At 48.6% G+C, this 25,000-nt stretch overlaps 2 protein-coding genes across 4 annotated transcripts in view; one reads left to right on the forward strand and one right to left on the reverse strand.

The window, feature by feature from the left end:
* Positions 1-24,171, forward strand: part of LOC120372182 — a 56,987-nt gene extending 32,816 nt beyond the window's left edge. Inside the window, exons 3-6 of one of the 3 annotated variants that reach the window (XM_039489057.1) lie at positions 3,380-3,587; positions 5,563-5,761; positions 10,459-10,492; positions 24,118-24,171. In XM_039489057.1, coding sequence (XP_039344991.1) covers positions 3,380-3,587; positions 5,563-5,761; positions 10,459-10,492; positions 24,118-24,130 — 454 coding nt within the window. In that variant the 3' untranslated portion in view covers positions 24,131-24,171. Of the gene's footprint in view, positions 1-3,379; positions 3,588-4,856; positions 5,050-5,562; positions 5,762-10,458; positions 10,493-13,942; positions 14,441-24,117 lie in introns of those variants that run through there. The other 2 variants (XR_005584771.1, XR_005584770.1) reach the window with 2 other exon arrangements.
* AGTR2 (angiotensin II receptor type 2) lies at positions 6,052-10,560 on the reverse strand. The gene is made up of 2 exons (XM_039489056.1): positions 10,251-10,560; positions 6,052-7,673 (listed from the first exon to the last, which is right to left on the reverse strand). The coding sequence occupies exon 2, from the start codon at positions 7,659-7,661 to the stop codon at positions 6,471-6,473; it is 1,191 nt and encodes a 396-aa protein (XP_039344990.1). The 5' UTR covers positions 7,662-7,673; positions 10,251-10,560; the 3' UTR covers positions 6,052-6,470.
* Positions 24,172-25,000: the final 829 nt, after the last annotated feature.

A 25,000-nucleotide genomic window follows, 5' to 3' on the forward strand; every position in this document is an offset into this window, starting at 1 on the left:
TAGAATTCTAGTGTAAATATCCTGTAGGAACAATATTCTCTGTACTGTTATAAGATTTTTCCAGCAGGAACAGTAGGAGCAAATAGCGGGACACTCTCTTGAAAATAGCCAATTCAGCTGAGAGGAAAAAAATGAACTCTGACGTCCCCAGAGTCTTTGCCCCAGGCCCCAAAGTGTCTCACCCAAGACCGAGGCTGGCGTCCATCGGAGACTCTGCCTATGTCTTGTGCTACTAACTCTGGGCTAGACTTCCAAGGGGATCTCCCCTGGATTTGCCGTCTCTCCTCTTTGACCAAAACACAGAGAGGCCAAAGTTCTACAAGCCTCTTTTACCACAGCTCAAAACCGTCCTGCCCGCATTAGCATCTCCCGGAGACATGGCAATTGGAACAGGTAAGTAGATGAGGCTCTGAGGCTCCCGGCATGGTGACATAGGTGTCACTCAATCATATAACGCATGGAGAGCTCTGTGCAGTGCTGCGGCTCCTCAGCCACTTCAGGGGGATTTCCGGGTGCTCAGCCAGGATCAAGTCCATTGTTGTGAAATCTAAGCTCTGTGGACTGCCACTGCCACTTGGATGTGGGTCTGATAAATGCGCCAACGTGTTGCCAGCACACAGCTGTCTCCCATCTCAGTCTGTCACGTCTGGGTTCTGGAAGACACCCTGTCAGTCTTGGTAGTTAGAGCGGAACTGGAACAATTCATTGGTCATGTCTGCCAACGGTAGAAAACGGCAGAGATGCCTTAGGGGAGAAGTGCTGCTGACTGCTAAAGTCAGAGGCTAACAAGAGTAGCAATCTCCAGTTCTCAAGAGTAGGCATTTCTGCAGACTGAGCAGGAAACCAGGGGTTTCCCCGGCAGAATTTTCCATGGGAAAAATTCCCTTTCAAAGTTTTTCCATTGTAAAATTTTGCTTTTCTGCAAGACCCTTTGAAATGAAAATGCAGGATAGCTCTAAATTCCCCCCTTTCCGTTCAAAACATCAAACCACATGGAAAAATGTTTTTCCCTCACTCTCCTTTTTTCCTCCCCTTTTTCAGTGGGGGAAAAGGGGAAAGTAAAAATTGGAAGGAAATGGGAAGGGGGCACTAAAATAGCCACATCAAATGGAAAACTGAAATTTCAGGGTTTCCAAAAACCAAAATGAAATTGCATTTTAAGTAAAAGCAAAATGATTTATGTGGCTGTTCTTGTTTCAAAATGTTGCTTTGAAACAATTTGGATTTTTCCAATTTGAAAAACTGTAGAAATCAACATTTTCTTGCCAACAACGCTGATTGTGACAAAATCACATTTTCCAACAGAAAGTTTTTTGGCTGAAAGATTTTAGCCAGCTCTAATATGTCCTACTGGGAAGAATCCAAAGCCCGTGCTGATTTCAAATCAGTGGGGTTACCTGTTCAGGAGGTTAACAGGCTGCAGGAGCAGCCAGGTGACAAACAAGAGTGCAGGTTTGATTATCCATCTCTGGGCGGAGAGAAGCTGTGTGATCTTTACTGCTCCTTTCCCTTGGATTTCAGAGATGCAGGTGCTCACTAACAGCAAGAGATGGTGCATCATCATAATCCAGACTGGAGGCAACAATACCCTAAGTACACCTGGGGTGCTGGCATGGGAGAAGCAAACACCCATCCAAGCACAGGTAGACAAATGCACACATGCTCATCACTGCTATATGGACTTCCAAAAGCAGCCCTCATGCACTAGGCTTAGAGGTACAGGACATTTCGTGATTGAAAAAAATTTCCTTTCAGAAAATGTGGTTTTCTTTCAATCAAAATTTTCCACAGGAAAATGTCACTTTTCATCAATTTTTCAGTTGGGAGAATCAAAATGGAAACTTGCCAGTTTTGATCAAATTGAAACTATTCATGATCAAACTGCAATTTTCTGTTTGAACTTTCCCAGCTCAGAACGCGTCGGAATGTTTCGTTTGGTGAAGGTTTAGGGTCTCTTGGTCTTTCCTTCCACTTTGGAATGGGAAGGGATTTTCAAGGCCAACATTTCCCGCAAACGGGAACAGCACCATACAGGATTTAGACCCAAAGGAAAGGCAAACTAGCCTCTGGTCTGAACCTGCTGAGATCACCTCCTCTGTTTCCCCTTCCCACCATCATCACCAAGATCTGAGCTGGCTGGAGTTCTGCAGAAAAGGACCTAGAGGTTACAGTGGACGAGAAGCTGTATATGAGTCAGCAGTGTGCCCTTGTTGCCAAGAAGGCCAATGGCATATTGGGCTGTATTAATAGGAGCATTGCCGACAGAACACAGGAAGTGATTATTCCCCTCTATTTGGCACTGGTGAGGCCACATCTGGAGTATTGCATCCAGTTTTGTTCCCCTCACTAAAGAAGGGATGTGAACAAATTGGAGAGAGACCAGCGGAGGACAACAAAAATGATTAGAGGGCTGGAGCACATGACTTATGAGGAGAGGCTGAGGGAACTGGGATTGTTTAGTCTGCAGACGAGAAGAGTGAGGGGGGATTTGATAGCAGCCTTCACCTACCTGAAGGGGGGTTCCAAAGAGGATGGAGCTCGGCTTTTCTCAGTGGTGGCAGATGACAGAACAAGGAGCAATGGTCTCAAGTTGCAGTGGGGAAGGTCTAGGTTGGATATTAGGAAAAACTATTTCACTAGTAGGGTGGTGAAGCACTGGAATGGGTTACCTAGGGAGGTGGTGGAACCTCCATCCTTAGAGGTTTTTAAGGTCAGGCTTGACAAAGCCCTGGCTGGGATGATTTAGTTGGGAATTGGTCCTGCTTTGAGCAGGGGGTTGGACTAGATACCTCCTGAGGTCCCTTCCAACCCTGATATTCTGTGATTCTATGATCTGCTCTGCCTCCATCACCAGATGAAGAGCAGCAGCAGCCAGTGAGCGCTGTGCAATCTGACCACACGCAGGGCTACGCCCAGCTTGACAGTGGCCCAGAACAGCTGGAGGGCCTGGTTCATGGACAGCTGCCTTTCCACAAAATCCCCCTGAATTCTCCCCAAGAAAGCAAGCTCTGGACCTACCAGCAAAGCTGGCCGCAGCAAGCGCAGGCTTCAGGGATTTGTCATTCGAATGCTTTGGGGTTCATGCACATCCACAGTGGGAAGCCTCAGGTTACACTAAAATGTAATCACTTTTATGGGGAAAGATTTCCGCAATCAGGGCCATTCATTTCCCTTTACGACAGCTCGGCTGCATCTCAGCCCATGTGGGCCGGGCTGCAGAATAACACGAGCCAGCTGGGGGTGGCAAGAAATATTCTTGTCTGAAATAAATCAAGAGGAAATGGACGAGCTTGCTGAGTGGGCGCCAAGACATGCTCAGGCTTGCTGGCCTCTCAGGGAGAACACGCTGTACTAAACATTGCTGCCTTGTTGTTTACAGTATGCAAACAAGCCACTTACTCACAGTGCCTGCTCCCATTAGTGAGCGTTGTCGGCCTTTGCTTTGCTCAGCTCAGCTGCACGGACGCGATGCCCCACTGGAGGTTTGCGCAGTTCATGAAAGCGGACGGGAGAGCAGTGCAGTTCGGAGCAGGAAACTGGAAATTGGGGTTTGCCGTGCTGGTGAGGACAGAGCCAGACCCTGTAAGGTAGAACCCCCCACACACTGCAGCTCTGCCCCTCTGTGGGGGGAACATGGTGAAATCCCCGCATACAGCTCCCCCAGAGTCTCCCTTTCAATAGGGGGAGAGGAGGAGTTGAGAGACAAATTATTCAAAGGAGCAGAGGGTTCTCCCCTCAAACCCCAGTCCCAGGGGATCTGCCAGAGACCCTTTGCCTCTGCACTGGCTCTGGGATCCCTTCCCCCCATCCTTGGCTACCCCTCAGACTTCTCTGTGGGAGGGGCCCCACAGGGTGAGTGCTGTCCCCTTGCGCATCCCCCCAAGGGATAGGTCCATGCACATCCCCCTCACCCGCCTTTCATGCCCCCTTGCCACTCAGGGATCCCCAGCTCCACAGAGCAGCGAAGAGGAATCGACGCAGAGGCAGCTTGACCAGCTTTGTGCAAGGGCCTGAGGCGATCCATGTGCCGAAGGCCCCCGTCCCACCCAGGAGCTGCTCCCTAGGGCCCTGGGCTATTTATTTTGTCCTGCTCTCGCGCTCCGACTAACCCAGCATTCTAACCCACAGCTGGTAGCTGCCCCTCAGTAACAAAAGTGATTAAGAGAATGGAGCAGCTTCCATACGAGGGGAGATTAGGAAGTCTGGGACTGTTCAGCTAGGAAAAGACACGACTACGGGGGGATATGATAGAGGTCTATACAATCATGTCTGGTGGGGAGCAAGTGAAAGTGTTATTTATCCCTTCACATAGCACGAGAACCAGGGTCATCCAGTGAAATAAATAAGGCAGCAGGATTAAAGCAAATAAAAGGAACACTTCTTCGCACAGCGCATGGCCAACCTGTGGAACTCACTGCCAGGGGATGTTGTGAAGGCCAAAACTATAACTGGATTCAAAAAAAGAATTGGATAAACTCATGGAGGATAGGCCCAGCTTCCGCTTTTATCCAGAATCGTCAGGGATGCACCCCCATGTCTGGGTGTCCCTAGGCCTCTGACTGCCAGATGCTGGGACTGGATGACAGGGGATGGATCACTGATGATTGCCCTGTTCTGTTCATTCCCTCTGAAGCATATGTCATTGGGAGACAGGATACTGGGCTATATGGACCCTGGTCTGACCCAGTATGGCTGTTCTTAGGTTCTTAATCTCCATGCAACTGCAGAAACAAAGAGTGCAATCAGCCTGCAGGGGGAAATGAATATCCTTGGCAGCAGGAGCTCCTCCACTGAATTCCACCCTCTGTGACACGCACACAATTCCATTGGGTTACAGCCTATCGTGGGTGCAACTGAGGGCAGAAACTGGCCCTCGGTGCTTATAAATTACCCCTACCATATCTGTGTAGCAGACAAGGTGCACCCCCTCCACAGCTCCCGGCAGAGCTGTGCAAATCACCAGAGGGAGCAATAGTGAACCCCAGGCTGTGTTTGTTAATCTGCTGCAGGAGGAGTTTCCACTTGGCGGCTGCTGGGTCACACACAGAGGTTGCCAGTAATTGTTTGCATATGGCTACAGATTTCAGTGTAGCTAGATTTAAATGTGAGGCACAGAACATTTCTCAGTCCAAACAACTTTTTGGCTTGGCCTCTGGAAGCTGGCAGCGAGACTGCAGGCAGAATGCAGGGATTGTAAAGGGTGCCGCACTGACCAGATGTATGACTCTTACGCTGAGAGCAGAGGCGGTGGAGGGGCCCATTCACATTTCTAGTGTGTAATTGAGGATTCATTCAGGGCTTGGCCTCTCTGCTCAGAACGAGAAAGGTGCCAAATATTGCCCCTCACTACTGACCTTGCAAGGGGTGACAGTATCCGTTCCATGACCCTGTCCCTTTAAATACCAGGCAATTATCTGAATATGATTATTTGTGTGGTTGTAGCTCCACTCTGGGTTTCAGTAATTGCCGAGCAATTAACTGCCAGAATCAACCAGGGCCCCGCTCATTCCTAGCGCAGGTCAGAACATTTCTGAGAACATGAAATCTTGGCTAACCCAAAAGGTTTCCTGTGGCTGTATCTGTTCTGTGATGGGTCAGTATCACAGACTGATGCCTAGGGCGATGGCCTGGGAGCCCCACTCGCTGCTCTGCCTGATTCTGAGTGACCTGGGATGGAAAACTCTGCTCTCAATTAGGAAGATCAGGAACTTACGTCTCCCACATCCCAGCCGGCGACCCCAACCACCAGGCTGTAGAGCAGGTATGTGTCTCTTGCTCCTCCCAAAAAGCTTTCCTGAATCAAAAGGTTCCCCTCCAAAACTAGATATTTCAGCAGCTCTGGCTTGGGGACAGCATTCGAAAGGTTTTGGTTTTGATCCAATTACTGTCTATTTGCTGCAATGGTCCCAGAACCAAACAAACAGGAAATAAGTCCAGTGTTTTCAAAACGTGGTGGGAGGGTTCTTTCAGAACGCATAAAGAATCTGATCTCTTAATCAAATACTTTCACTAAATGAAAATCTTTTCTTACAAACAGGTACAGTAATATCTGTATTTTACTCATTTTATAACACGATTGACAGCTTTTTATCATGACAAACTCTTTCTTTCAGGAAGACATTTTAATGAGGGGGTGTAATATTCACATTTTTCTCTATTGCACAGTCTTTTAGTAGCATTATTTTTGGTCATCCTTTCCTATGTAGTATTAAACTGCATTCACGTGCCCCCAGCTACATACAATCTTATAATTTTAAAATGTCGTGTATAGGTTTATTTTACATATATTACACCTTACGTAAAAATTCTACATTCATTGCTCTTTGCCAAAAGGCAGGTAAAGTAGATGACCAGGTCCATTAAAATAAATTCTCCTTTGAACATTTTGTACCTGGAAAATGGAAGAAAAAAGAGGACAGTGTTGTGGCATTAATAGCATCCAGATGCCCCAAAGAAACCCTGTTTGCTACCTACAGGGTTGGTTTACAGTTCAGTCTTTCTTTGTCACAGCCCCCAGGGGTCTCGGCATCTTTAAGGTAACTCCCTTTTCTTGAAGAAGAGCTTTGTCTGGTGCTGTTAAACTGATAGACTCGCAGCTTAAACAGATGTTGGAGCTTCTCCTGGAACTGGTGTCCAATGAAACAGTACAACAAAGGGTTGATGCAACTGTTTGCAAATCCCAGGCAGATTCCAAAAGGCAAAGTAGTGTCGATGACTGTTGTAATGTCACAGTTATCAATGATGTTCATCTGAGCCAGGGCATACAAAAAGGTTAAAATGTGGAATGGAAGCCAGCAGATTAAGAAAGCCACAACAACTGCAGCCACCAGTTTCAAGACTTTGTCTCTTTTTTGTTTGTTTTTCCTAAATTCCCGTGCTTTCATTAAGTGCATCCAGATCCACACGTAGCATGTGGCTATGACAATTAAAGGAATCAAAAAGCCAAGAGTGTTTTTCATTAAGGCTGTTCCAGCAGACCACTTTGCATACTTCTCATAGGGAAAAGCCATAATGCAAGCATTCACCCCCAAGCTTTCAATGAAGTACGTGTCACGGAAATAAAACGTTGGCAGGGAAGACAAACAAGCGAGGCCCCAGACAAGTAATGCTATCAGTGAAGCTTGTTGCAGTGTTCTCCTTTGAGATCGAATTGGATAGACAATAGCCCGGTACCGGTCCATGCTCATGCAGGTGATGAAAAATATACTTGCAAACATGTTCAGAGACAGAACGGAACTTGAAATTTTGCACATCACAGATCCAAAAAGCCAGTTGTATCCGTAGGCATAATAGGCTGCCCAAAGGGGAAGTGTGGCTAGGCACAACAAATCGGCCATGGCCAGATTGAAAATGTAAATATTAGCAATGGTTTTCGGGCCGTGATGGCGGCAGAGTACCACGACCACCACACTGTTGCCAGCAAGCCCAAGGACAAAGATAACGCAGTAAAGCACTGGAATCAGTGTAAATTGATAGTCTGAATATAGAAGTGGACAGGGAGAGGGAGACATCTGCTCAGTCGATGTGTTTGTAGTGGAGGAATGTACATCTTGAAGCGTTTCTTCCGTAGTGTTGAGCCTGGAGTAATTACTATACATCTTGGGTATTGGCAAGGAGATATTCACTGCTGGAAATTCTCGTGCTAGAGACACCTTTATCATCGCATTGTTCACCTGCAGATATAAAACAAGTGTGAGAGTCAATCGTAGCCTACAAAATCACCTTTGCTATTCTCAGAACTTCTATTCCAATGACAGGGTACAATTAGCACCAAAGAGAGGTGATGGCACATCCTAATTAGGCCTAGCAAAGGGATGAGCATCTGGGTTTTTTCTGAGATTCTGAGGAGGTTCTTGCTGTGGGCAGCAGAAGGGAAAGCCCATTGATTCAGGACAAGTCCCAGGCTGGGTTTCTCCTGATTCTCTTCTCCATGTGCTCATCCTGTTTCCCATCTTTCTCACAGCTGACATAAAACAATCATTCTTTGCACGTCCATGCAAAGAGCTCACAGCGCTTTACAGACATTCATGTCACCTCCCAACCACCCCACAAGCGAGGCAAAGCTCCATTTCATGGAGTGGGCAATTAAGGCATGGAGAAGGCTACAAGGCTTGCAAATGTTACACAATGACTAGTGCAAATCAGGGAATAGAACCCAGGTCTCCTGTCTCCCGGTGCTGTGTATTCACTGGAAGAGAAGAACGTGTCAGGGAAGCAAGGGCCTGATCCTGCTCCCAGTGAAGTCAGTGGAAGTTTAGTCATTGGAGTTTAGTGGGAGCAGGACTGGCCTTCAGTTCAGTAATACAACGCAGGAGCAGCCACAACACATAGCCACGAATACAGGAGTAGAAGACAGAGCTCAGTCACACATCTTTTGAGGACTTACTTCATGTGAAATTTCAATTCAACGTTCAGTGCATGTGCACAAGCACAGCATTAGTCACATTGTATATTGGAACTGGAAAAGGTTCAGAAAAGGGCAACAAAAATTATTAGGGGTATGGAATGGCTTCCGTATGAGGAGAGATTAATAAGACTGGGACTTTTCAGCTTAGAAAAGAGACGACTAAGAGTGGGGATCTGATTCAGGTCTATAAAATCATGACTGGTGTGGAGAAAGTAAATAAGGAAGTGTTTTTTACTCCTTCTCATAACAGAAGAACTAGGGGTCACCAAATGAAATTAATAGGCAGCAGGTTTAAAACAAACACAAGGAAGTATTTCTTCACACAACACACAGTCAGTCTGTGGAATTCCTTGCCAGAGGATGTTGTGTATAACAGGCTTCAAAAAAGAACTAGATACATTTATAAAGGACAGGTCCATCAACGGCTATTAGCCAGGATGGGTAGGGACAGTGTCCCTAGAAACTGTTTGCCAGAATCTGGGAAGGAGCAACAGGGGATGGATCACTTGGTGATTCCCTGTTCTGTTCATTCCCTCTGGGGCACCTGGCATTGGCCACTGTCGGAAGACAGGACACTGGGCTAGATGGACCTCTGGTCTGACCCAATCTGGCCGTTCTTATCACAAAGGCCCAGCTGGCCAATCACAAGATAGGTTTGGGAAATTAGTGTCCACATCTCTACTTTGTACAATACAATTAATCCAGTTAGGGAGCAACAGGCCACTACTGTTGCTGCTGTTATACTGTTATGGAAACACCTCTGACTGCCTCCCCAAAGCTTTGGTGACCAATGATATTCTGTTAAATGCTAGGAGTATCGTACAGAAACAGTCTGTTAATTTGGTTAGATGGATTTTTGGTCTGACCCAGTATGGCCTTTCTTATGTTCTTATATTCTTATGTAAGAGTTTAATCAATAAAAAGGATGTCATTTTGACATTCCAATATGTGTCATTATGTAAGATAAAACAACACTTGCTGTTTGTTTAAATACTCATGGAACCATTTATATTTATGCTACTAAAAATCCTTGCACGGTATAAATGCCGCCATTTCAGACCTAGCTAAGGTCTCGGTAAGACACGGGGAGTTTTGACCGGGTAAGGACTGCAGGATCTAGCTCACTGAGATCTAACAATGCTGTTTTATTTAACAAAGGGTGAATGACAGCCTCAAAAAGTCTCAATATTTTCTATCATTTTAACAACTTTAGACAATTCTTCTCATGCATGATCATGTATGCTTTGCACGAAATATTTTAATACTACAGTAAATAATACACTGCCTAGAAAAATCTGGTAAAACGAACTTTTAAATACACGGTTATCATAATGTAATAAGAATTAAATTGGCTGCAGATGGATGTATCCTAATACATTAGTGCTTCTTCACTTAAAGTCACACACACTGGATCTTAAACTCAGTTTACTGTTAATTAAACAGTTCCTCCACCATGGGGAGGGATTTGGTTTGGTTTTTGTTTTTAATTGTATAGATCACCTTTTTCTCGTGCCTACTCTATCTTGAAACCTTTTGAAGTGTTGGAAATAGAGCCATGAAGTCTTATCTGTTTGATTTACTCTCAGTAGGACTGTTTTATGTTTACTTGTAGATAAATTATCATGAACTAGCACCAGCTGTTTCTACATGCTCAGCTGTCTGCACTTAAATGATTCATTTCAGATTTTTTATTTTCATTTTATTTTATTTTTTGTAAAGTATTGTACTTATATTTGCTATGCTTCCACTTAAAGCAGCATGACACATTGCCTCATGGTAGGTAAAGCAACATATCGTAAACAAAATTTTAACAGTAGATAAACAAGAAGTGACTTCCACTTACCTTAAAAGTGTCAGAATTCAAGCTGGAGATGGATATAGAATAACATGGTCCCTTATTCCACTTTCCTTCTAGCAGGCAACATCTCCAGCTCTCTGCTTTCTTTCTGATACGTTCTGTTGTCTCCACCAGGAGACTTTAACCTACATAACTCCAGGACTGAAATATGAATGCTTGCCAGTTTGTTGATTTTTTTTTTTTTTTTTGGCAGCAAAACTGATTGAGAATCCCCCATCCAAGATCATGTGAGTACATGAAGAGGAGAGAAACAAGAACAAAATGAAATTTGCATAAGCATATTGAGCTGTTTTGCTAACATAGATAGTGGGTGCCTTATACTAGGGATGTACACACACACACACCGCACACACACACACTCTGTAGTTAATGGTTTTCAGGGGGAAAATCCCACTTTCTTTAAAGGATTCTCAGTCTTTGACAACAAATTCCAGAGAGCAGTAGATGTTTGTGCTTATTAAAGGAACAACAGAAAATTCAACAAAGGGAGTAAAAAGTGCAGAAGATAATGTAGACTGTGGGAAGCAGGAGGGGAAACTGAGGTGAGCTCACAGTGGGAAAATATTTAATTTGTAAGTGAAGGAAAAACTCAGAGGGCTGCTGCCTTCTGATGCACAATATGGACATACATTACCTAGATGTCTTAAACCAGGTACATTGCTTGTGAGATGATGCACAAGAGTTTAAGTTTGCAGCAGAGCAAATCCCAGAGCAGAGAGAAGAATCGTGCTTCGAGGTAAAGCAACAACAAGCCCATTGTTGAAAAGCACGGCAGAGCTGTAAGCCTGCACGTTCAAACCCAGATACAACTCACAGCAAATTGTGTACATCATTCCCATTTCATGCTTCTTTTCCTTGTACGTTATTTAGTTGAAGACGCTCGTGCAAGCTAAACATTCACAAGCGCTGTAAACATTTTGTCCTGTTGTTCGAAGTCAGCTTCCCTCTGCCGCCCCAAACATCTCTGCTGGGGCCATGGGCCCGCTCCTCCCAACGAGAAGGGACATGTGCCATGCAGACACTGCCCCAGGCCAAAGCTGGACACTGCCTTTAAAAATGCCCAGAGGGCAGAAAGCTCTTCTCTGCCTCAACTGCTCAACGCTGCCCCCGCTGCAGCTTCCCTCATTGCGCGTGGCCTGCACGACAGAGCCCCCCCACCAGCAGTTCTACGTGCCTCTTGCAGCTCCGCATAGACCACTGGGTCTGGAGCGCCGGCTCCCTCAGGCATGCCCAGGCCCCAGGGCCAGCAGCCCACTACCGTCTTTGAAACCGGGGGGCGGAAGGGCCAGGCTGCCCTGCAGATCCCGCCCACTGCCTGCCACGACCTGGGCAGACTCAGCCCTGCAGCAGTAACAATCCAATACCAGCCCAGAGAAGCTGGCGCTCGGGGGGCTGCTGCAGGGAGCTGCCTCCGTTCTGGTGACTTTGGGGTTATAGAGACTGGGGGCTGTTCTTGGGGAGTTAGCCCCTTCTCTATGCACGTACGTGACCCGCACACCTCGCGGCCATTACTGTGGTCACCTGGCAGACAGGGCAGCGCTCCTGTCTCATCCCACGGCACGGCCACGCCTTGCGGCGTAGCCAGACCTGCCTCAGGCCCACACAGAGCCTGGCTTTAGTGCCCTGCCTGCTGGATCAGCCTCTCTTGCTAGCACCAGATCCCCAAACGAGCTGGTGGGAAGGGCCCTCTGCTGTTCCCTCCCAGCCTAACCCGGGGTGGAGACGTAGCACTTTTGAAGACATTTTCATCAGAAAGGGGAGAGAGAGTCTCTCACACTCTATTGCCTGGCTAGGGCACTGGCTGGGACTGGAAGAGCCAGAGTCGAGTCCCTGCTCGCCTAATTCAGAGCCAGCTCACTCCAAATCAGGGACTCGAACCTGGTCTTCCACATGCCTGGGGAGTGCTCTGACCAGCAGGATGGACACAGCCACCCCCCCTTCCCAAGTCACCAGCTCCGCTATCCATCCGAAAACGGACATTGACACAGCCTGGGGAAGAGGGTTGAAACATTCTGGTTTTGCTCCAGCATGGAACAAACACAAAAGACTTTGACTGTTGCCATGCAACTGATCTGCCATCGTGGGCTCAGCTCTGACCCTCTACCCACGTGTCGCACGCCAGCCTAGTGCCTTAACACAACAGCATCCAGGCTTTCTGCTGCAGGGGAAGCCAGTGAGGGTCAGTGCTCGTAGCTAGTCCCGGGAGCAGAGACCAGGCCGGAGCAAGCTGTGTGAGAGGGAAGGGAAGGAGATTCTCCTGCCAACCCAGATGGGACTGGGCTCTGCCACTTGTAACAGATTATCCACAAACCTGCGCACACATCCCCAGCTGGGCCTGGATCCAGGCTGCCCTGGGCAGCAGAGGGTGCAGAAGTGTAGGCCTGTTCACGCCACGACTGCTCCCTGTGTAGGGGTTGGACACCTTGTTAGCTGAGTACAGAAAGGAGAGGGAGGCAGCTGGTGATGAGATACAAGTGTCTACGCTGGCCTGCCTTCCTCCAGCCCCGAATGCTTTCAGCAGCCAGCAGGACATTGGCTTTATTCTCATCGTGCCTAAGCACTACCCAGAGCCAGGCCAGCCAGGCGCCTTCCCTGGCAGGACCGTGAGCGACAGCCCAGATTGCGAGGAACAATCCGTAGGGGGAAATGGCCTGCCAGGATCTGGGTTTCAAAAGCTGTGTGCGGAGCAGAGTTTGCAGTGTTTCATACGCAGCATTACTGGCCGCTCGGCTGGATGACTCACAGCCCTCTTGAAAACAGACCATCTATGCCAGCGGTTCTCAAACTGGGATCCGCAGAGAGGGGGTCCGTGAGTCATGTCCTGGACTGCCAGCCCCACTGATCAACTCCTCGCCCTCCCACCACATGTCTCCTGCATGCAGGGAATAGCTGTTCAGCGCATGCAGGAGGAGCGTGCTTGGGGAAAGGGGTGGAAAGAGGCAGAGAAGAGGAGGGGCAGGGGTGGGGCTTTGGGGGAAGGGATGGAATTGGGGAAGGGTCTGGGGATGAGTGGGGGTTGAGCACCTCTGGGGAAAATGAGAAGCTGGCTTGCGGGGGGTCCATGAACATTTTTAAATCAAAATGTGGGTCCTTGGATTGCTAAAGTTTGAGAACCGCTGATCTATGCAATAGCCACTAAGAGCTGGAGCCCCGGCCTCCAGTCCAGGGGACCCAGGGCTTTCCTCCCTTCTGTGGGGGTAGCTGAATAGGGCAAACGGTCTCTCCAATGCACACTCCCTTAGAGAGCCCCTTGAGCCAAGCGACATGGAAGGGACCTGTTCAAGAGAACAGGGGAGGGAGACACCACACCACGCTCCCCTGAGGGCAGAGTGAACATCTGCTCGGAAATCCCGCTAATGCTGTGAAAACCCGTCTGCAGAGACTCTTGGGGCTCAGTGCGCCCTGCAGACTCACCTACCCTCTCACTCCAAGTGGAGCTGTGGCCAAAGAGAACACGTGTGAATGGGGAGGATTTTGCTGCACCTGATCAGCCACTACACAAAGGCTGACTCCAGTGCTGGCTCCTTGCACAAACATCCCATTCCCTAGAAAGCAAATCAACCACACTGCTCGGCAGACTTGCTTTTGTTCAACATGTCGTAAAACCTGGCCCTTACCGCACAAACCAACAAGATTGAAAAGCAGAGAAACTCCCCTATTCCCTCTTTTCACTGCAGCGCACCTAAGCCAGTGCTTCATGGACAGAACAACCAAACAGACGTGCCCAGGATTTAAAATCTACTGATACAACAGTGACGCTGCTCTAGGGATCAACGTATGAAACGAAAACAGTCGAGTGTCCCAGGGAAACCATATGCCAAGGGCAGATAAACAGCACAGCTGCAATCCTGAATCCAGAGCAGCACACGCATCCTTCAGGAAGGACGATGTAGAATTCACCCTCCCTCCAGGGTAGCTCCCCCGCCCACACATCCCCACTAGCACAGAACCTGCGCTAAGATTTGTGGGCCATAAATTCGAATCAGAGTCAGCTGAAAAATGGTATGTGGGGGTGGGGGCAAAAAAAATAACCTCGTTCTCTTGAAATTCTTCATGGGAAGTTTCAACGTTTTTCAGTGATTGATGAAAAACAATTAGTTTTCAAAACAAAAAAATAAAACTGTTCTCATTTTCAATTCAGTTCAGGGAGTTTTCCACCTCCCCCTTCTTTCTCTTTAGCCACTGGAAAAGATCAGGGGAGAAGGAGTAGAAACAAAATCAACAAAATAAAATAAAAAAAGTTTTTAAAAAATCTGAAAAAAATTTTAAAACAGAAAATTTTCCACAATTTTTTTAGAAGGCGCCATGTAATTAGAAACCACTGAAAATGAAAACATTCACCTCTCTCATATCATGATGCTCCAGCACTACAAGAAGGAAGGTCACTTTTGAACACCGTAATGAGGGTTATTTTTCGCTAGGCGCGCCGTGCTCTCTGTTGGATAATTAGCACCGAACACCTCCGTAGAGAGCGCCTGGCACATGCGCACAACACAAACCTGACTCTTTTCAGAGCTGCAGCTGACACCATGTGCCTCGCACACAGGAGAAAAATTGCACATTTTCACAAGCCCACATCACTGATCGATAGCCCTGTGCTCATGTGCTCCCGGGCGGGAGTTGAGAGAATGTCGCCCTGCAGCCGTAATTCTTGCTGCCAGCTGCACTGTACAGAACCACTTCTGACAGCGCCTCTGCCCTGCTTGTTCAAACAGCTGATAGGCTTTGTAACAAAGAAAAAAAATCAGTAGCATGTGAAAGTTTATTTTGCATGATGCTGAGACCAAATGATTGTTTGGATTGAAATATAAACAGTGTTTTCTTCTCCAGCTCCTTTTCCGCTCCTCGTGGATACTTGCTCTATCTGCCCTACCAATAGCCCTGGGAACGCCTCAAACCTCACCACTGGCTTGTCTCAGAATAGGTCAGCCTGGCACTCTGAGGCGTGATCGCAGCAGGGTGTAAAAGAGAAGCATAGACGCAGCAGCACAGGCGAGCAATGGGATGATGTACCCAAGGTCCCTGGCGCGCTTGTACGGCCCACAGGGAAGCCAACGTCTCAGCATCTAGGCTGCTGTTTGTTGCCATGCTAGAACGGGGAAAGCCATGGTAGCTACGTCCACCCATGCTGGGATCGTCCCTCAGATCACAGGCAGACGTACCCTTAGTAGCAGAGGGATAGGCCCAAACCCGGCATGGCCTCTGGCTCCAGCTCCAGGCGAAAACATGACCAGGTGGGTCTTTGCACACCGGACACATTCCTCACACACCCGTTCCGCAGAGATCTCTGGAGCTGGGCTGGTGGGGCACCTAAGGAGGAGGGGCTTGGCAGTGTACTCCCCCTTTCTCTAGACTCCCCAGAGAGATCCCACAGGAATTCAGGCCCACAGGGTGGGAGCAGGTGGGGCGGGGAGACTGGCTGATTTCCACTGAGCACTTTCTTCAAACCCTCCTGGGGCAAATCCCAGGGTGAAACGGCCCTTACCCACTAGATCAGGAACCATGCTTTTGAGGGGCACCAGAAGCCGGGAAGACCAAGCTGATGCATGGTGGCAAATGGATCTTTTCCTCTCAGACAAATGACAGGCAACCTGCAGATTTTTGGGGATGGGGAAAGGGGCAAGGCCACCCAGCCCTGCTGATGGACAGATGAGCAGGAAGCACCTTCTGTTTCAGCCCCCTTACCTGAAGCTAACCCAGCTCGAAGCCTGCACTGGACATGTACACGTGCATTTCAACGGAAGGCTGGGCCCTGCACGTCTATCTGTGCTAACATCCGGCCCAAACATTTAACTGGTTGGTTAGAAAATTACTACAGTAAAAAAAAGCTGATTAATGAGAGTAAATCTGAACCCATAATTCATCATATTGTTTTTGTAAATTAATAAATGTACATTAAAGAGTTTGTGTCTGGGGTTTCACAGGGAAGCTGATTGCTGCTGCTTTCCCAGCCCTCGCCTGGAATATTCCAAACAATGTAATATTTCAAAAATGTTCTAGCAGCTTGTCAAGTCGTACTCTTGAGGTTAAAACCTCCTTGGCCTGCCAAATTCCTCCGTGCAGCTCCAGATGCACAAGGCATTTGTGGATTTAATTTGTTTCTTTTAGGAAAAACATGGGGAAAACTCATGTAAATTTTCTCCCCAAGAAACTGCATCAAATGTAGGTCAGTAACCCACAGCAGAGTCCCACTCCGGATGGACTTAGAACAGGATGCCCGAAGTCGGAGAGCAAGGTCTGCCTCGGCCACATGCCAGGAGCCCCAGGGACTTGCCGAGAGCACACGCACTTTTGAAACAAAACATGCCTTTATTTTTCACTGGCTTGCGGCCACTTCGCACATTCACCTTGAGAGTGACCTGCCCGCAGCTGCTTTCTCACAACGCTTCATACAAACAGAATGAGACACTCCAGGAAAGGTTTGGGGATTTTTAACATGCAGCCATCAGTGAAACATTGTGGGCACTCATCTATCCCCTCCACTGTCCAAAGGCACTTCCTGTGGAAAGGCATGGCCTCCAGAGTCTCTTTGGAGGATGGGGCGGGCTGCGGTAAGCCAGTGTTCTGGATGACTACCCATGTTCTGCTTGGGCCCATCATCTCTGGTCCTGGCTTTGCATGGGAAGGTCTCCATGCTCTCTTCTCTCTGGAATGGCACTGCTGGTCCTGATGGTGGAAATACGGACCAAGAAGCCCTATGATAATACAAATCAAACAACACTAGTAAGACTTCACTGTTCCTGCAGTCAAATAGAAAAGGTACCAAAATTATCCTAGCTCCATCTCTCCTCATTTAGAGGTAAGAAATAAGGTTTGCTGCATTTATAGCTCATTGGACCCACAAGGCACAACAATCTCACCAAACACTAGGAGAAATAGCTGATGCTAATAGTACGAGAGAGAGACCAGGAGAAAGTTTGGCACAATGGAATGAAACCATCCGGGGCAGTCGCATTGAAACCAGCCACTCCTCCATAGCCGCATTCTCACCTCTAATACCGTCCAACAGCAAAACCTAAACAGGACAGGAAAATTAGAAACGTGACCAAAGAGGTGGATCGTGGCTTGGGTAAAATACTAAGCAGGACATTGGACATCTCCAGCTCCATAAAGCCTCTGCAGTGGGTCTGCTAGGAAATAAATCCCAGGGAGCAGCGAAATCCCTGCCGGAAGAATGGTCAAAACAGGAATTTAGCCTGTGCATGGGCCTGAGACATGGTAACAAATGAACTCGAAAGGCTCAGACGTCCCATGCGAAGTGGAATGGCGAGATGTCTGAGCCAAACACTCGGTGTAGGTACTCCAGGAAACATTAATACCAGAAGCAGCAATGGGACAAAAGAAATCATCCCTGTGAAACACTAAGATCTATGGCCCTCATGTGTCATGGTGGAAACAAAATGAAAGGCAGTACATCAGCAGTAACAAAAATCAGGAGCGTGAGCAGAAGGTGACCCTTCGACTGGAAATTCCTCATGGCAGGAACCTCGTCTTTGACCTGTCTGTAAAGCCCCCCCGCCCCCACACTTATGGCACTATGTAAATAATAGAGTTACCGTCAAGTTGGGCAGCCTTCATTTCCTGGGGCTTTCACAAAAACAAGCCCTCTCTAGGTACATTACACTGTGTGAACATCGAGTGCCTCAGAAGCAGAGCGCGGGTTGCGTGGAACTAACTGGAAACGCAGCTAAATCAAGCAACATTTGGCGTAACGGCAACATGCATTATTGTCACAGCTAGTGCGAAGCGTAGGCAACTTTGCATGTCGTGAGGCCACACAGGGCCAACCTGCAATCATCAAAAAATGGTTCTGCATGATGCAGCATCTTGCAGGGGCTGCCTGTCTCCCAACAGTGCTGTCACCATTGCATGCATCTGGAAGTTATAAAAGGGCTATAAACAGACAAGGAAATGAAGCCATAACAAGATATCAATGTGATATTTATGATATCCAAAACCTCTGTGTGTTTAAAGAACATTTTGAATCAACAATATATTCCTCAGCCCCACATGGTTCTATTTTCCCACTCAGTTTTTAGTCCACTAGGAAATATCTGGCAATAAAAAAAAATTCTAAGAGCGGTATAAATTTTGATATCTAAAAATTTCCATTAAGAAATTAACTTCAAAATAGCCAGCATGAAAGGGAAGAGAGCGGAGTTGAAATCAGGACCCAGAGAATGGCTATGTCATGATGCCCAGAAGATGCGTGGTTGAGGACTGGATAGCCCTCCTGTGGGCAGAGCTGATGGACTCACGAAAACAAGCACAGAGCACTTGTAAATAAGACGGGCAGCACATCAGCTGATCTACCTTGTTCACTAGGAGCTAGCTACAAAAAGTAAACAAGAACAGAAACAGAACATCCCTGGCTGGAAAACCAAAGCAGCTTGCCAGCCTGCTTCGAGAAGGGTAACCCTGCCCGCCTGGGGAGGCCCGCACAAGGTCTCAAAAGTACCAGATGGTTGCAGTTCTGCTGACCTCGGTCAGGGTGAAGCCAGAGGCAGGGCCGGCTCCAGACCCCAGCGCGCCAAGCGCGTGCTTGAGGCAGCACGCCGCGGGAGGGCAGCAGGCGGCTCCGGTGGACCTCCCGCAGACATGCCTGCGGAGGGTCCGCTGGTCTTGTGGCTTCGGTGGAGCATCCGCAGGTGTGCCTGCGGGAGGTCCACCAGAGCCGCGGGACCAGCGGACCCTCTGCAGGCACGTCTGCAGGAGGTCCACGGGAGCCGCGGGACCGGCGACCGGCAGAGCGCCCCTCGCGGCATGCCACCCTGCTTGGGGCGGCGCAATTCCTAGAGCCGCCCCTGGCCAGAGGGACACTGTCCGGGGAATTGTGCACAACACAACGTGCTGCGGTTGCACAGTGCGTGTCGGCACACAGGGCTGGGAAGAAGGAATGTGTTTGGATTGGTGCTGTCAGAATGCACTAGCCAATACTCCAGACACGGGCACGGATGCAAACAGCCAGTAAGGTCTAGCTAATGGCCCCAGAGTGCATGTTTCTGTGCTCTGTTTGGGGGAGGGGGGCAGGTTCCATCCCCCACCCCTCCGGGAAGTCTCCTGCACAGAGCCAGAGCCTTCAGGTTTGGGGCTGAAAAATCAGCATTTGGTCTCTAGGAGGGACATCTGCAAAAGTGCCACATGTCCTCCTAATGAAACAAATGGTGTTGTTTCCAGCTGGGCGGTGGAGGCCATTACCCAATGCTGCGATCCCAGCCAAGCTTCCAGAGAAGAGTTGTTCTTATGGGGCTTTTGTTCAAACTCTGAAAGGAAAAAAACAAACTCAAGCTGCAGCAAACAAAGGCATCAAATGAAGAGGGAGCCTTCTAATCTGCCGCTGCTACAATAACACAATGCATTGGCAACGAGATTCATCTCGCTCTCACTCGAGTTCAGGCATAGCGTGCATTGTACGTCTTCTGCTGCTTTGCAGACACAGCTGGCAAGGCTGAGCGGGAGCGAGACCATTGTGAGAGATGCAGGGAAGAGGGAGGAATGGAAGGAAACCAAAATCTGGAGAATATAGAAAGGAAAAGCTGAGACCAGAAGGGGTTGAAAACAGACAGAAAAATGAATGTCAAAGGGGAAAAAAGCATAAAGGAACAGAGACACTGAGGGAGAAGGTGCTTTTAAAAAGACATGATTAAAACTAGTGAATTCCAGTAGAGGGAAGAAGAAAAAAACCCTGGAATCATTAAAAATTAAAGAGCAGGGATTGTGTCACTGGTTATTTTGTTACCATGTCAGCTGCGATCAGTTGTCTAGTCAACTTGGCGTCGTAAGCTAAACAATCAGATCTCTCACTGCCAGCCATCAGTTGCCAGAGATATGATAATCAGTCCCCAGAGGCCTCTCAGATATTCACTACGACTCAGATAAATTCTCCACTCTGGGGCGGGTGGAGTCTGACAATGGGTCTGCACTGTAGCAGGCCCCCCCCCTCCTTCTGAATCCCCCAAGCACCTTGGTCAGCAATGCACACCAGTTCTTTCTAACGGCAGCCCAGTGTTTCCCTATTAAATACTGTACTGCGGGGAGCAAGGTGGGACTGGAGACTTCCCTGGGGGGATATGGGTACAGAGCTCCTCTGAGATTGGAGGCTGGGTCATGCCAACTGAGACCATCCCCTGCCCAAGTACGATATTCGGAGCTGGGCCAACACCCCAGACCTGAGACATGGGTCTGGATCCAGATTTTGGATGTGCCTCAGAGTGCAGAACGGCCGGGATTCCACATTCTCGTTCAGTCCATTACAGAGACTCGGGTTTGGGTCAAAAGCTCAAGCAGGCCCCAAAGCTCGGGAATGCTCAGGTCGCAGGCTGGCTCATGAACAGCTTTATAAGACTGCAGTGAGCATACCCCATTACCTCGAAGGAGAAAAGCACTACAGGAGAAGCCAGAATACTAGGTCCATACCCAGGCCTTTCACCGGGACTTTTGCTTAGCCTTTTTGGGTAGGCCTAGCACATATGCCATGGCCCCTAACCAGACAAATTCTGGTCCACCAGGACCCCACCATAATGCACATTGCTGGTCTCAGGACTTGGTGGGGAGAGGGGTCCGTGAGGCAATCCGTTGGGATATCCCCCTAAAGTGAAGTCACTTCTTTTACATGAGCATTGGGGGGGGGGGTGATAATTTGAACCCTCCAAACCCTAACAGAAGTCTCCAGTCCTGCCTTGCTCCCCGCAATACAGAAGTGGAGTCCAGTTGCTTGTTCCTTTTTAAAAAAAAAAAGTTGCGTCTTCCCAGCAGTCTTCACAGGGAAAAGAGCCAGAAACACCTTCGGGGTTTTAAGTAACAGTTGAGGTTCATCTTTCCATTCTAGCTCCAGGATCAAAACCAAAGGGCGTGAGGATGTGACCCCAGAAGCAGCTCTGGCTGCTTGTCTGAAACCTTCTCCTGTACTGGAGAGGATTAACACTGGATAAAGGCAACATGCTGCTTGTAAGGTTTCTGTGCTTCTCCCCTATATTGATGATTTACCATTTACATTCCAATTAGAGTGAGACAAAATTTCAAACAAAAATGCAGATTCTGGTCAACTGAAATATTTAGTGAATTTGTGTCAAACTTCACGAATTGTTTTGGTAAAAAAAAATATGGAAAAAAATCCAAAAGGTCTAAGTGATTTGTTTTAACAATTTTTAAATTAAACTTTTCAAACTTTTCAATTAGAAATGGCTCTTCATTTCAAATTTTACTTCAATTTTATTTCCAAAATTTGTAAAAAAATTAAAGAAAAAACCCTCAGAAACAAAAATGTCCTGTGTCAGGTCCAAAGAAATGTGGTGTTCAACCTGAAATGATTCTCCCCTTCCCCCATTTTTCGGTTCAGTCACTGAAATAAAGAATTGGTCATTCTCCGAGCTTTAATTCCAATAGCACCCTGGGCGCCATCTGAACACATAGGGAGAAACAGTCCCTTTGCACTGTACAGTGTAAACTTACACCCTAAGGCCCTAGTCTTGCAGTGAGATCATGGAAATGAACTCTTACGCCCATGCAGAGCCCAGCTGAAGTCACGGGAGGATCCACTGCCATGTTGCTCATTGCAAAGTCTAATCTGTGGACAGCTTATGTGAGGCTGGGCCGGGCAGTGGAGAACGGGTGCCAGAGTCGAGTCCCAAGAAGCGGGCATCTGGTTTTGCTCAAATGAAAAGTCAGTCAGTCAGGCCTTATCTCAAGCAGTCACTGTGTCAGGATCGTTTCACATTCGAGTGCATTCCAGGCTGCCAAAAGCATCCATCGCTCTGACACAAGCCGGCCTGCCAGCTGAATCAGAGTCAAACTGAGGCTGAGGAAAACGGCCAAGAGAAGTAAAATGTGATTGTCAGCACAGTGCGGTGCACAGGCAGTGGTGCCCCTGAACTAGCCGTAGACGAGAGCATGAGCCCAGCGGCTGAGCGTCTCGGGGGCAGATGGACTGTGGTTTCGTTTCCCATTGGCTGGGTATCAGCGTGAGTGCCAGGCACTTCCTTCCCCGGGGCTGGGGCAGCAGCAGATCCTTTGAAGGGGAAAGGGCGGAAGAAAAAGTCTAGTTGAATTAAATGGTCTAATTCAACTGTCTCGCTATGCAGGATACCTGCTTCTGCAGCACTTATAGCCACTCCGCACAAATGCTGCCTGGGCTCATTCCCGGGGGGCCTCGCCTGCTCCCCAGTTACTATGGCTCCCCCACCTTAGCAAACAGTTGGCACCGATGCTATTTGAAAGCAGGGCCATGGCCCCCCACCCCGAAATGCCCTATTGCCCACTGGGGACGGCATCCACCCGGTCTGCTGCATTCAGAGCAAGGACTTGCTGCTGGGCCTCCCACATCCCCAGGGAGTGCCCTCCCCACTGGGCTAGTGGCCATTCTGGGGTGGGGTCTCTCTCTGCCCCAAGGAACGTTTCATTCTTTAGACCCAGTGGAACAGCTCCAGCCGGAGAGGCTGGCCGAGTGGGAGCCCGGCTCGGAGGAAGGTTTGGTTGTCACGGATACGTTGCGGCACAAAGTTTTGGTTTCACCTAATCTGCATTTGCCGATGACAATTTTCCCTACTCCTCTACTGTTAACAGTGCACAGCAGTGCCAGGCCAGTTCTGGTCGCCTGCCCCCCCCCCTTTCCCTGCACCCCGTTGCGATGCCAGCCAGGACCGGAGCTCGGGGTTTCAGTCAGAGCATTGTGGTCAGTCACCCCTTCAGGGAACGCTTGGTGATCTGCCCCATTCGCATACCCACTTCCACAGGCCAGGAACTGCAGCAGCATCTACTTCCCCAGACCATCCCCTCCCAGCGGTGCACTTGCTGCTGGAGGGCAGCAATCCAGCCGCATGGCCAGAGGTGTATCAGGGCCTGGCTGTGGAGCACCTGGGGAAAGCGCTGTCCGGGGGGGGGCTGCACTCGGGGGCTGTCTGCATCCCTCACTTATCCTGTATCCGCATTTCTCCAGGCCTGAAGTGCCCTCAGCTTTTGCCTGTTGACAACTGGCACGTCAGTGAAATTGCCAAGCCGGGTCTGAGAGCGTGGAACATCCTGCTGTGAGAGAGGCCTGGGCACCGGGAAGTGGCAGGTTTTGCAGAGCAGATTCTGTAGCAAAGCTTGTTGGTCCCTGTTACCATTAGAGAGAGGGGCAGGAAAACCAGCCCTGTGTCTGAACGCAGCGCATGGCGGAGGGACGTCCCTGGTTCCCAGCAGGATTCTGTACAAAACAAACGCCAAAGCAGCTTTTGTCTGGCTAAGAACTTGATCCCCACTGGGCTGCAGCCTCGTAAGCTGCCTGATTTCATTTCACCGGTGATCAGAACACGGCCTAATTAGTCTTGCAGTGTTTGCTCGTCACTTCTCCAGAAGGGCTGTGCTCTTTTCTCCCACCCTTGCTTTAGTTGCTGTGGGGTTGGGGCTCTGACGGGTCATGTTCTTTCTTATTCTCTCTCTGTTCACCTGTGCAGCGAGGATTGGCCTGGGTGGGAGTGTGGCTGCATGCCCTAGCATGTGCAAGTGCTCTCCTGAGGACACCATACGCTGTAACAAAGCCGGACTGAGAACTCCTCCTGCAGAAATAGCAGCATCCGCCGTTTCTTTAAATCTGTCTAACAATTTGTTAAGGATTCTTACTGCCAACACATTCCAAAATCTGACTTTCCTCCGCAGCCTCTGGCTGGATCGCAATAACCTCACCTTCCTGTACCCAGGAACCTTTAGTGCCCTCAGCAATTTACGGGAGCTGGATCTCGGCTGGAATCCACGCTTGACACACCTGCATGCTAATACCTTCAGGGGACTCTCCAGCCTCCTCAGCCTGGATTTATCCAGCTGTAACATCTTCGAAATCCACCCGCTGGTGTTTTCGTATTTGCTCTCTTTACAGGTGCTTGACCTAACATCCAACAACCTGCGTTACGTCCCGCAAGCCTTCAGAAGCCTGGCCAGCCTCACGAGACTGTCTCTGGAAAGAAACCACATCGAAGCCATAGGCCGAGATTCTCTGAAGGATCTGAAAGCCCTGTACGAGCTGAACCTCCGGAAGAATCGGATCTGGACGATTCAGAACGATGCCTTCGCAATGCTAAACAGGCTGGGGGTGTTAGATTTAGGACACAATCATATATCTGATTTGCCTAATCAGCTTTTCAGTGGTCTGATCCAGCTCAAGACCATGCATCTTGAAGCCAACAGAATCACCAGAATCAACTGCTCTTTCAACAGCCTGCTTAACCTGAGAAAGCTGTACCTGAACAACAACCACATCTCATCTATTTCCCACACTGCCTTCTCCAATTTAAAGAAACTGCAATTCCTTCACTTGAACAAAAACAATTTAAGTTCCCTTCCCAAGCACTTGTTCGCAGAGCTGCCGAAACTGAAATACGTGTTTCTATCCCACAACCCCTGGAACTGCGACTGCAAAATGTTTTGGTTCCCCACCTGGAGAGCAACATACAAAGGGGCAGTTGAGGGGATGCAATGTGCCTTTCCAGTGCTTCACAACCAAACCCTGCTTGACGCCTTCACTCATGGCAAATTAATCAACTGCTCAATACCACCTGGGCTGGCAAGTGCAGACAAGTGCGAAGAGACCGATGCCAACACTGCTGCCATGCCACATGCTATTTCTGACAAATTACTTTGGATCACACTCGCGTGGTGTGCTTGGCATTTGGCAGAGACACTGGACAAATCATTTTCTGGACTTGGATCAGATGTATCAGCATTTTTTCTGTAATCTGTTTATAAAAAAAGTGAACAATGGA

Source organism: Mauremys reevesii, linkage group 9, assembly GCF_016161935.1.
Source record: "Mauremys reevesii isolate NIE-2019 linkage group 9, ASM1616193v1, whole genome shotgun sequence".
NCBI lineage: Eukaryota > Metazoa > Chordata > Testudines > Geoemydidae > Mauremys > Mauremys reevesii.